Source organism: Rhagoletis zephyria, unplaced genomic scaffold (genome assembly GCF_001687245.7).
Source record: "Rhagoletis zephyria isolate East Lansing unplaced genomic scaffold, Rhagoletis_zephyria_1.1 Rzeph_scaffold_03722, whole genome shotgun sequence".
In the NCBI taxonomy this organism is placed as follows: domain Eukaryota; kingdom Metazoa; phylum Arthropoda; class Insecta; order Diptera; family Tephritidae; genus Rhagoletis; species Rhagoletis zephyria.
This window is the reverse complement of record NW_016160805.1, coordinates 24,124-38,035: the sequence shown is the minus strand read 5'-3', so window position 1 is coordinate 38,035 and position 13,912 is coordinate 24,124. Positions and strand designations below refer to the sequence as shown.

Genomic DNA, 13,912 nt, shown 5'->3' with positions numbered 1-13,912 from the left:
GCCTCGTAACCTCGAGGGTTTACAAAACCAGCATTTGAACGCGAGATCCTTAGTCCAAGAATCCAAAAAAATGCGCGTACGCTTGGTTTGCATCATAGTTAAGTCATCTGTGTCAAAAGAATAAATATATTTAGTAGAAAAGTGCTACGAAAAAAAAACTTGTAAAGATTTGTTAAGAAAATAATTCAAAATTAGTTCTACTTACAAGATTTAGTAACAGAGAAAAATTACTGGGAAGTTAAAAAACGTAATTTTTACACAAAAAACGTCCGAACGTCAACAGGATACAAAAAACGTCCAAATGACGTTAAAAACGTCAACCTGGCAACGCTGTCCTAGAGTATCACTTGCCTTTTTCCATAATTTTTGCATGGGGTAATCTCAACGGCCGCTGTGGTGTAGTGGTAAGCAGTGCGCGCTTCCACTCCACAATGCCTGGGTTCAAACCCTGATCAAAGCAACATCGCAAAAATATAGAAAAAAGGTTTTTTCTTAACAGCGGTCGTCCCTCGGCAGGCAATGGAAAACCTCCGAGTGTACTTATGCTATGAAAAACAGCTTCTCATAAAAATACAACCGCCGTTCGGAGTCGGCGTTAAACTGTAGGTCCCTCCGCTTTGTATGACAACATCAAGGCGCATGCCACAAATCGGAGGAGAAGCTCGGCTAAACACTAACATACGTGTAAGCGCCAATCTATTATTATTATTATTATTATAATCTCAACGATGGGGATACTACTGTTAGCTAGATAAATCAGACCAAAGCCTGTGAGTCATGGCGGCTATCTTAGAGGGGAGCTCTCTCGGCAAAAAAAAAACCTTTTAAACATTCGCATATGCATTTTAAGAAATGTGAAATTAAAGCTCAATTAAATGCCTATTTTAAAGAAAAACCAGCGTCTATCGATGAAACCCCCATCGATTGGTGGAAAACTAAGCTAAAATATTACAAAGTGTCGAATCTGGCAAGCAAATAATTGAGGTTCCACATGTTCAGTGTAGCCAGCCTCTTATTCGGCATTCGCAAATGTGAAATATATGACATATGTACGTTTATTTATTTATTTTTTCTACGAGAAGCATGCATAGAAACAGGTCAGTGTGGAACTTTAACTCGAACTCAACCTTCTACTGTCCAAGTACCGATCGCCGCGATACCACCGCCAAGCATATCGTCGGGACGGGGTTTGAGCACTAGGCTTGAACGTTCGTTCCAGTCGGATGTACTCATCCCTGGGCTGCACATAGTAGAGAAAGGCCTTTTGTAAACTATTTAATTATCTCTTAGATATAAATACAGCTTATAATTTCGCTCTTATAAACAGGAGGAACAAATGCCTTAAAACAAAATGTATGTATTTCACGCTGGTGTTGCATTGAGCAGACTTACAGAACAGACGAGTTTCAAGCCCGTATACGTATGTATGTATACTGCCTTTGCGGTTGAAATGGCCTAGGCTCCAACCCGCGCCTACGTTTTGCGTGCACGAATTTGGAGACCGCTTGCCCTTGGCGTCTGGAAATACCTATGTTTCAGTCAGCTCTTTCGCTTGAAATGGTGTATTTCATCTTTAATAAGCGGTCTGAAAGCACAGTTATCTAACCCGCACTGTCTTAGCGGTTGGAATGATCTACATAGGCTCCAATCTGCAGCGCATCTGCTCTTCAGGTGCACGAATCTCAAAACCGCACTTCCTTGGCGGCTGGAATGGCCTAGGTTCCAGTTCGTGCCTACACTTTCGCTGGGGAACTTGATGATTTGGTTGCAATCCGCGGCTACGCTTCGGGTTGGTTTATTCACGAGTGATACGCCACTATCTCTCTAGGCTCCTCAGTTGCATTAGAATTGAAGTTAGTGTGTCGCGGGGGCATGCCCATTCACTGGCTCCTTTCATCATGTAGTCGACTACTTACTGCGCCGCTCCAACGGCTAGTCTCAGTTGGTTCATCTGCCGACTGAATCGAGGGCACTCAAAGAACACGCAGCGGACGTCTTCTTTCCCGCCATTTCTAATGTGCTATTGTTTCAGTTTAAACAGGTATGCCTAAAACAGCCATGCCCGCTCAAGAACTGGCTCAGACAAAAATCTACTTCGCCATGCCTCCTACTAATCCATGATACCATGGTACCAGATTTGGTATACAGCGATAAGTCCAACGACCCTTAGTCGTACTATTCCACTTGCTTTGCCACTCCGTAAAGCTGCTTTCCCGAATTCGACGTCAGTCTATTTGAGTTAGGGAACGCGGGCCGGATGCAATGAGCGTCGATTCTCTCGCCAGAATATCTACGGGTTTCATGCTGGCGATTACGAAAACTGCCACGTCTGACACTGCTCTGAAGGCGCTACAAACTCTGAGCGCACACAAGCGGTATGTTGAGTAAACTCCACGGAAGTATGCTGTGCCGCATTTGACCAAATCGGGGCCGGGTACAGTACTTGGCTTTTAACCACACTCGCTAAGAGTAGACGCCAGCGCGTCCCAATGACCAAAGATGCCAGCACTCTTCGAAGGTAAATTGGAAAGGCATCGTTACCATGTGAGTGCGGTAATTTTCGAGGTTGCCGAAAGGTTGATGGCTGCTTATGCAGAAACGCTCTCTCCTTGCAACTCCATTTTCGTGGGATGTATGCCTAAGACATGCGTGCTTTTTATGTGCCGAGCCCTTGAAAAGCCTTATCCTATGGCTGAGATGTATGATGTGTCAGTGAATTGGCTAAGTATTGACTAAGTTTTCCATGCAATAAAGTACACCTGGCTTGGTCACACTATTTTTTTATTGGCGATGGAACCCAATTTGAATGTCTTACAAACCAGGAGATCTTAGAACAATCTCAGATGATCTGCATACTCGCTTACGATGTAATTCCAATATTGGAAGCATCGCTCCGTTATAATTCCGCATAAGATAAAACGTACTATGTAGTACTTTTCATCCACCCCACCACCTGTGTATAGTTTGCAAAAATCAACCATGTTTCTGAAATGAAATAAAATGTCACAATCTAAATAAAATTTTTGTTGAAGCATATCGATACTTTTTTTGTGTACGAAAAAAATTAAAAAGTGTATTAACTAAATAAAATCCAAAATGTTCGATCAATGTATGGGCGATTGTTATAATAATCAAAATTATTATTGTGGTAGTCCCGCAATTGGGCAATGGTGGTACGACAATAGTTACTACGGACCTTGGTATACCCATTATCCTTTCGATAATTGGAATTGGTACTGCAGTTTCAATAACTACGGAGAAGGACATCGCGCTGATTTTCATTGTCCAAATAAGTCACCTAAATGTAATATAAACCACGAAAATAAGAGGTATGAACGTCACTTAAGCGAACACTACGCGAATCTTGAAAGTGCGGAGCCTTTGAGGAAATCTTTGAAGATCGATTGCTTCGCCACAGAAACGGGGGCACGTAAAACACAATCTGAATTACTAAAGGGCAGCTCCAGGTGCTCGCTAAAAAAATCGACCCCACGACGTAGAAACTGCAACAGAAGTAGAAAAAGCAAGCTTAGCGCAACGTCACAAAGTACTACAACATTTGAAAATTTGTTGGGTAAACTGGGCATGCAAATCTGTTCGAATGGAGGCACGTTAGCCTACATTCTATTAGAATCGGACGCAAGCAAGAAGGATGAGCAAAGCTGTGGCGACAACGCCAATGTGAAACCGAGCAGGAGCTACTCAACACAGCCAACGCATGAGCTAAAGAGTCAGTTCATAGATGAATTCCATCGCCAGCTAAATGAAACTGGATCGTTGGATTCAACGTCGGCGCATAAGCGATTTATAAAAAATTTTAATAAAATGTACGCTGATCTAGGTGGCAGTTTAAGATTCGGTGTGAAACGAACCACTGTGCATAGCTCGGCAGAAAAATGTGAACGCAAAATGGCGCAACCGAGCCAGCACTCCACCACAAAAGTCAAAGGAGAAAAATCTGATAAAATCATAAGGAAAAAGGAAAGTGTGCATCGAAAGGAAGCTACGATCGGAAATAGGGCAGTAAATAAAGAAAATCGCTGTAGTACAGAACCCCTAATAAACAAAGGGAGTAGGTTAAAAAAACCTAAACAATACGGTAAACAGGCGAAACTAAATAAAGAAAAAGAAGAAAATCTAGGAACATCAGCCTTTGAAACGCCGAGGAAAATGAAAATCGAAAACTTATCTAGCAAAACTGAATATAAGAGCATCTCCAACACGCGCAAGCCAAGTGAACAGAAGTGCAGTACGTTAGCGTCCAGGAAAAATATGACTCAAGCAAGTAGCTCACCACCCAAACGATGGCGAATATAGGACCATTGTGGAACTACAACTGATGTTAGCAGTTATTATTTTGTAATAATGAATATAAAAAAATGTGCGTGAGAATTTAAAGTGATTGTTTAATCATCCATTACTTTAGCATTGGATAATTCAACAAACACTTTGAGAAGTCACAGATAAATTTATGTAAGTGCAACGAAATTTACTAGTAGGAATAATTGTATTTTTTGTTAGTAATTCTTCTCGATGTTTTATACATAATTAAAGCGTGCAAAATAGATATTTAAAATAAAATATCCTCATTTAATTATATAATAGAAAAATTCAGTTCTTAATTTCATAGGGTATAGAAGAAGATTTTTAGTGCATAAATAATTGTGCATAGGTACTTACAAGTGAAAAAATAATCAATGTTTTTCAGAAATGCCTCACAGCTGTTCTATGTGCTACAGGGATACACTCAATATGTATGGAAAAAGCTTTAAACGTTCTCGGACAAAACCAGCAAGAAAAGCTATATTTAAATGTGGTGAGTAGAGTTTTAAATTCTCTACTAGTAGATATATTTTGTTACTGCTCTTTAGCAAGTGAGAACTGACAAAACGAGTTGAGAATGAATACGGTAAGTCACCGTATTATCTGTTATATTTTTTAGAAAAAGTTAACAGCGCCCGTAACGCAAATACAAAAAAAAAAAGTAACTAGTTGAGCATATGCGGCGGAAAAGAGTATGTATATATATAGTATATTGTAATTGATTGTGTATTAAATTTTAATTGTAATAAATAAATTGTTTTGGTGTTGGATTGATTGGAAGGCGCCCATAAAGCAAAAATTTTCCGCAATCAAAAGGTTTCGAAACCAGACGGGAAATCTTCCAAGCTGTTCAGGACCAAAATGGTTAACTTCATGTTTTTGATGGTGATGGCAAAACTTTGGAGGGTGGATTCGATATACCTCTTGTAATTATAATATATATTCCTTTGATTAATTTTTCTCTGAACAACAATCTTAAAATTTAGCTGGCGCTCGATGATGATATTATATGTATGGAAGAGGAGTACCTGAATCAGGATGTCATTGAGCTATCCGGCAGCAAAACCCCCTGCTCCAAAAACAAAATCCCGATAAACACGCCACGGCGGAAAATAGCTAAAAATTCGCAGCACAGCAAGGAACCACTGTATTCATAGCTACAGAAGGCAAACAAAGATCTTCAAGCTCGCCTTTCCATTCTCAGGAGAGGTACATGAATGCGTGCTGGAAAAAATTTAAAAAATTGTAACAAATAAAAATTCCAAAATAATATATGTATATTTAAAGTCTTTTATTGTTTAGTACACACATTAAACAGATGGACAACTATTCAATAGATACAAAGTGAAGAACACAATATTAAAAACTTGCGGCATTAAATTTTACACAAAAAAGAAATACATTCGCGAAACTAATGAACAAATGCAGCTAAACTGCATTTTTAGTTTTTCTCTTCGATGCCAGGATTTTTTTAAACACTTTGAAAATTAAAAAATAGGGTTGCTTATAAAAATTATTTAAAAAATTCAGTCCATTGTTAAATAAAAGTTTGTGTATCAAATAAAAGAAAATGTTCTTTTAAAATTTTAATCCTTTAACGTGTTTGAAAATTTCCAATAATTACATGGGTCGAAAAAATTATAACCGCAAGTTGCCAAGCTTTAACATATTAGTTTTGTTTTTGTTTTAAAAAAGTTTCAAACTTTGCGCAATGTCTTAAAAAATGCAACAAACTTTCTTGCTTTTATAATTAGATTTCCTATAGAGATTCTGAGTGTGCAGTTTTGTAGCCCATTAAAATTCTAGAAGAATAAAGTGCATGTTTCTAATGGCTAAAAAATACCGTGGATTTTTTTAGATATTTTGTCGTAGATGTTACGGTTTTCCAAACCGATATTGCGATTTTCTAGCGGCTTTAAACTTGCATTTTGTCATACTAAAATTGAATGGACTATACAACTGCATACTTAGAATTTTTCTAAAAGATCTGAATAGAAAGTTGCAAATTAGTATGCAAATTTATTGAATTTTCCTGAGTTTTGCACAAAGTGTAGAGATTTTATTTTTATGTTTTTTTTTTTTGTGGTGTAAATGAACTATATTTTTATAAAAAAAATTATCGAAAATAAATTAGAATAAAAAACTTTCCATATACATACATATTGCGTAAAATTCACTGTGCCAATACTTTAGTTCGCCACTGTATGTATTTCATACAATTTCTGCTCTCATAAGCATTATAGAACCAGCAAATAATGGCGTAACCATAAGTCTTGGGATAAGCAAGCAAATACTTTTTTCAGCACGCCGTTTAGTCGTTATTAAGAATTGCTAAATCATAGTCACAAATAAGCTGTATATTCTTTGAAAAAAAAAAACAGTCTAGTACCGTTTTTGTGAATGTATTGTGTACGTGAGTGCCATTTTTGTGTATGTGTTGTGTACATGCATGTTTATTTATAAACGTATGTGTTCCTTTTCTTTCGTACGTGTTTATTGATGTAATGTAATATTTTCGGACGGTACTACCTCTTACTGCCAATATAAGAGTATTACATATATAGCTTAAACCGTTTTGTCATTTGAGGGGATTTTTAAAAAAGAATCTTTAAGAAACCATTTTTATTCATAAAAAAAAAACAATTTTTGTAGGTATTTTCAAATCGGTCCAGCTCACGTAAATCTTAATATTTTTCCGAAATATTTTCGTGGTCGTCTTAAAATATAATAGATTTTATAATTCCAATGGAAAAAGAGTACCGTTTTTTTTTTTTTTTTGTATAAGGAGTGAGGCAGTCTAATGTACATACATATATAAGTAATATTCCATACCTGATGCCTTCTTGGTGTAATTTCAAAGTGGAAATAAGCATATCTAACTATTGCTGTTCGAATATTTAATTTAATGTTTACATAGGAGTACCTATGCGTACTTGATGTATAAGTAACACATTCTACTCATGAATCATTTCAACACTGCTTGAATAAATCACGCTCATTTTAAGCAAGCATGTCATAGAGTAAATATGATTGGAAACGTAGATCGACAAGTTTGCCATTCGACCTGCATACCTTCAATTCTATAGACTCCACCACTTATGAATACGAGTCCATACAAACTTCAGTCACATGCCTATGTATGTACATTAGGGTGGTCCAAAATAAGTAAAGTCGGAAATTTAATGCTCTCAACCCCTAGGATTGTTCTATATTGAAAAATGATATCCTTATTTTTTTTTTATTTTATATTTAGAGGTCGCTCAAAGCGCTCAAAGTTTTGCATGTAAAAACCCACTTTTCGTAGAAATGGTATGGAATTCTTAAAAATCAATATTTTTCAATCGAAAAAAACTCTGGTTCACTTCAGGGGGCTTTCAATAACAATACGCAATTGTTTATTTAACCATTTTTTAATTCCAAAGATTTTTCATTGATTTTCATTTGTGCGCTTTGAGCGACCTCTTACGTATTTTTTGATTTCAAAATAATAAATATAGTGGTAAATTTTTTCGGTATAGAACAATCCTAGGGGGTGAGAGCATACAAATTCCGACTTTACTTTTTCATATGAATTTTTGGACCACCTTAATGTACATACATGTGTGCAAATTCCCATATGCTCTTTGTTTCACTTGCGCTCAATTAATGATGAGTTGGCAATTTCTGCCAATTTTCAACTAAATTTCACATAATGAAAAGAAAACCCAACTTCAAGCAGAGAAACTAGTTACATAATAGGCCCTACACACGCATTGATTTATCGGCCAACCAGTTGACCAACCTACTTAACGAAATTCCCTACAAACTTGGTGCGGACCAGTTGGCCGATTTCATTTGAGTGATAGTTTTTGAACTGTGAACAACACAACAGCCCTGGTAAACTTTTAGGCTATGCTAGGAATGCTTCTCATTTTTATGTATTTGTTATTGCTACCGCCCCCGTTTTCATAAATTATACGCATTATCACTAGAGAAACGAACTGAGAAACACATGTTAACGTTAATGCGCCTTTAAAAAAATTACATCGCATTTTAGGTTGCCAACTTGTCTACAGACGGAGCAACAAATTTACCAACCTGCCTCAAAACTCAAAAATTTTTGATTTTTCTCCAATCTGACGAACAACTTGACGAAGGTTTGCCAACTTGCCTACAAACGGCTTATTTACCACCAACTGATTGGCCGATAAATCAATGCGTGTGTAAGGCCTTTAACGTTCAGGGTGATTACGTAATATGTATACCACTTGCAAGCAATGCGGTAAAACGGCGGGCAGCAAGGTAGAGCAGATGAATTAAATGGTAAGCTTTTCATTGTCAATTCAACAGCTTGGTAAATTGAACAGTTTCAAGTGCGCATTTGAGTTGCATAAGTTCTGGAAGAGGCTTCGACGTATGTATGTACTTATGTAGGTATATATTGTGGAAATTTATATACATACTTATCTGTGTTCGTATGGAAAAGTAGCTTATGTCGAAAGGTTGGCTTTAGTATAATGCGGCAATCCCTTTATTTTTTAAACGGCAAGGAATTTTTTGATGAGACTTAATAAGAATATTGACTTGCTAGTATCGGAACTATTTCTTCCACGTTTATTTGCTAAAAGTTGTTCAACGGCTTACCGCCAGTGAGTCATTCGCAATCGTATGCTGCGAATGCCGATTTATACTAAAGCCAGCCTTTCGACATAAGCTACTTTTCCATATGAACACAGATTTGTACGACAGGTTGAATGTCTTTTTTATCTACATATACGTACATATGTACGTATGTCTGCTTAATCTTTATGGTTCAATAACTTCAGTATGTCCTGGCAGACTGGCCTGGACCACCACATAAAAGCTTTCTGTCTGTATATGAGTGTGTATGTATGTACATATGTATGCATGAATGTGCACTACTATGCATACTTACGCTCTAACCACTCAATAAAATACTACATGTGCGCTGAAATAACCTTGAAACAACGAGAAAACTTAATTTATTTTCGCCAAATGAACACTATTCAGACTTAGAATTATGCAAAATCGACAGTTTTACTCAAATTATGACATATTCCTACACACTCACATTTTCATACAAATGTATGTACATTAAGGCGGGGCAATTCGTATGGGAGATTTTTTTCGACTATGCGCGTATACCACATAATGATTCTGCGTGTAATTCTAAGTTTTTCGAAGAAACCGTGGGTCTGAAATCAATTTGGAGTTTGCCAAATTTGCGAAAATAGGTTTCTTAGAAATTTGCTGTAGTGTCGTAAAGAAGTACTTAAAAATTGTATATAAAAACTTACTATAAGGAGCTTTTTGGTATGAGACATCAATTTCTGAGATTATCTGTTTCTTAAAATTCCAGCAAATGACGAAACAGTGAACATATTAATATTTTCTTCGAAGCCTATTTTCGCAATTTGGCAAACACCAAATTCCTTTTAGACTTATGGTTTCTTAGACAAATTTGCTTAGAATTACACGTAGAATCCTCATATGCTATAGGTGCGTGAAAAAAAAAAAAAAAAATTTCCCACCCTAATGTACATACATTGTGTCTCATATCATCTAGTATTTTTCTGCTCATACATTCCATGGCATGTATGCCACACACTTTTTCATTATTTAACTATATGTATTCACATAGATTAAGATACTTTCACACACACACCACTCACACTCTCTGACTCAACTATTTACATTAGAGTGGTCCAAAATTGCATGCGAAAAAGTAAGGTTGTAAGGTAAGTAGCATTGTTCTATACCGAAAAAATAAACCCCTATTTTGTTATTTTGAAATTAAAAAAATTAGTGAGTGCGCTCAAAGTTTTTCATGTATTTTATGTGGAGAAAAAACCACTTTTCGTAGAAATGGTGTAGAATTCTTAGAAATCAATATTTTTAGATTGGAAAACTCGGTTCCTATTCAGGAGATTCCCAGTAATAATACCCAATTGTTTCTTTAACCATTTTTTTGCGGCAACTATATTTTATAGGTCAGCCAAAACCGCCAGAAAATGCAATAAGTGACCAATAAAAAATTTTTTATATTAAAAAATGGTTAAATAAAAAACTGGGCATTAATACTGGAAGTCTCGTGAAGAGAACCAGAGTTTTCCGATCCAAAAATATATTGATTTTCAAGAATTTTATACCATTTCTACGAAAAATAGTTTTTTCTCCATATAAAATACATGTAACACGTTGAGCGCTTTGAGCACTTCCTAAATATTTTTTGATTTCAAAATAAAAAATAGGGTATAATTTTTTCGGTATAGAACAATGCTAGGGGGGTGCCGGCATTACGACTTTATTTTTTTTGGACCACTCTAATGTACATACATACATATGTATGTATGCATGTACATATGAACATATTTGCACTTGATGTTGCTGCTGCTGCTGCTGCTCCCTGTGCCAAATGTGTTCACTCGCTCTATGCCAATTCAATTAGCTGACATCAGTGTCATTTTTGACATTTTTGTCATTTTTGCCAATGCATACAAAATTCTTCTGCAGCCATGTACTCTCTCTCACATATGACCCTTTTTCTTTGCGAGTGTCCCCTCTTTCTGCTGGTGCACAGACAAAGCCATCAGCAGTAGTTTAGAGCAATTGAAGTGTAAGTAGTTGGAGAACAAAGGCAGAAAATGAATGTTGGGAAGTAGTGAATGTATGCAAATTGCATTCCAGCTATGGAAATATGTATGTACATATGTATGTTCTTGGGTAAGCATGTATGTAGATATGTGTGTAAATAGATATTAGCGTAGACTGCAATTGAGGACTTTTGGTAATGTCTAAATATCCACAGGCATTTTCAACATTCTTGCTTAATTTGATATGCACAGCTGAAATGATTAGACTAAATGATAGCTTGCATTTTTGTGATTTAAAAGCTGTTGTGAGTAATATTTCATAGACTGATTATACTCAAAAATTCTGCCAGCATACTATTCCACGTCAGTGCTAATGTAAATTTTTTTTGTTAGGGGCTATTAGATACTGAACAGACTCTAACGATTTATGTTCCAAAATAATAAAATTGTGCTAGCGGAAAAACATGGTCACACACGCGTTAAGCTCTATTAGGCCGTTCGCTTTTCATGTAGCCGTTTATAGTTATATTATTAAAAGCTATTATTTAACTTCACTTGTATGCCCTGGAATATTTCATCAATTTATGATTTATGAGACTTGAAAATTCAAACTTAGCTCATAACACGATAGCAATGCAATATGAAAGATGAATGAATCCGCTAGGTGGAGCAGGAATCTAGACATTTGCAAAACCCGTACTTATGGTCCGATTTGGTTTTATATTTAGAAAGCATGTTTTAACAATGAGCTATATGCATAAAACCTAAGCAAATGCTTTTTCTTGAAATTGCAGGCCTTTTACTCGATTTGCTCAAATAAATTTAAGTGCACGGTATGAAATTTTAAGTAAAAGCTTAGTTGCTTAGTTTTTAAGTAAACGGCTCAATATCTTTTTATTATTAACTTTGTATTTTCTGGAATTCAGAGGAACTGTCTGTTGCTTGACAAACTCAACCAAACCTAATGTTGTCCACTTCACTAAAAGTAGAAGTTTGGACGGTCTTCTTTTCCCGAACCTTAAAGGTTTCACTGATCAGATTCTTTCCGAACGGAAGTATTGAAGCGTAGTCCTAGATAATAAACTTTTATCGAAGTCTCAAGTTGAAAAAAAAAAATATCCTAAACACTTGACAGCGCTCTGGCAAATGTAAATAGGGTATGTCACTTAGAGGAATCCTATGATGATGAAAGCTCTCAATCAAAAACTTGGGAAATAAAAAAAAAACAAGCTTCAAATAAAAAATCAGAAATGCTTTTAATTCACGCAACCCTGCACGGCACTGATATGTGTAAATAGACCTTAAAGTTTTTAATACTCGTGTTCGTTTCGAACTCGTATTTGTCTTCGCCTTGTATACGTACTCGAATACATATTCGTATTCATGTAGGTACTAGTGTTCGCATATATATGTACATATTCGTAATTGCATTTGCATTTTTTACTGATATTATTAAATAATATTGGTATTGGTATTCGTACCCATTTTCTTATTTAATGCAAAATAACATCGCTCGCATGAACGCATAAGCTCCCTGTGGATTTTCATTGTACTAAAGCGTTAATTGGAGCATCACAGTGCCAATATCAAAGCGAAGTTTTGCCCAACCTAAACCTAGCTACTAGGGATGTTAATTTGTTCGCTTTTTACGATCCCGGAATTTTCGGAATGTCGTTATCACAATCCCGTGATTTAGATATTCATTACTTTTCAGCAACTTGAATCGAAAAAATTGCTTCTTTATTGTTTGAGAAGCTCTCCTACCATGAAATAAATAATAAATAAATGGGGTTGAAACCTACTTTTTTATTTAAAGTGGTGCTTTTATTTTTTCCCTCTAATGTGAGGATTTATTTTGATGAACTTTGTCATATATGATTAATTCGAAAAATTAAAAAATTCAATGCAATGTAGAATAAAAATATGGGTACCAAATGAAAGAGGAAATTTCTTTAGAATCTTAAAAAATTAAAATTTTTTGGATTCACAAGGACCAATAGGTAATTTTTCAAGTCGATAAAGTTAGGAGGATGAAATTCGAGGATGTTATCGAGTTAATATTAGTCCTTAACATATAATGCTTTTAAAAACGAATATTTCTAAATTTCAAAGATAAAATTTTAAAAGGACTTTTTAAATACTTACCAGTCCTTCTGCACCAAAAAATTGAATCTGTTTAAATTCTACAGAATTTCCTCTTTAATTTGATACCCATACTTCTTCTGTAAGCATATTTCACTGAATTTATTAAATCATTTTTGAATTACTGACGTCAGAGTGAAAAACTCAAAACGCAATTTTACTAGTTTTGGTCCATGGTTTCGCGAATATATTAATTTTTGTGTGAAAAATTTACTATCGCACGGTGTTATATATATAATGATTATTATTATTATTATAAAAAAATATTAACAAAATACATACAAAATATTAATAAAGGAATTTCTATTATTGCCATCAGTGCGAATTACAAATCCCGGTATTATTTGCCAAGAATCCCGGGCTTTTCGGGCTCTAAAAAAGGCCGGGATCCCGGGATTAATATTCTCACTACCTAGCAAACAAAAAAAATAAAAAGTAAGTGCGCCTGGGCCACACTGTAGACGTGAAACTTAGGTTACATACATACATATCCATTTTTCTCATAAACAATATGGGCAAATCTAAAAAATAGGTACACTTTCAAAAAAAAAATTTTATTTTTAAATTTGTGAGCACACCTATGTTTATATATCATTTCATTCGTAATCTCTTAATAAATCGATTAATATAAATGTAATTCATTTTCATCAAGTGCTTCAAAAGTTAGACGAGGAATAAGCATGAAATAGATAACAAAAGCATAGAAAACATAAGCTGGGTTGAAATTACGCTGTTCAAGTTGTAAACTTTGAGGAAAGATTTTGAAAGTTGAACTCACTTAATTGGGATGTTCTAAATTCAATGGCATGCCCGGTTTTAACAGATTGGCTCCGGTTTTCGAGATAACGGTACTT

General features: G+C 35.5%; 1 protein-coding gene across 1 annotated transcript; it reads left to right on the top strand.

Moving 5' to 3' along the window:
* The first annotated feature begins 2,016 nt into the window (after positions 1 to 2,016).
* Positions 2,017 to 4,553, top strand: LOC108369523 (uncharacterized). The gene is made up of 2 exons (XM_017624644.1): positions 2,017 to 3,730; positions 3,842 to 4,553. The coding sequence occupies exons 1-2, from the start codon at positions 3,097 to 3,099 to the stop codon at positions 4,315 to 4,317; spliced, it is 1,110 nt and encodes a 369-aa protein (XP_017480133.1). The 5' UTR covers positions 2,017 to 3,096; the 3' UTR covers positions 4,318 to 4,553.
* Positions 4,554 to 13,912: the final 9,359 nt, after the last annotated feature.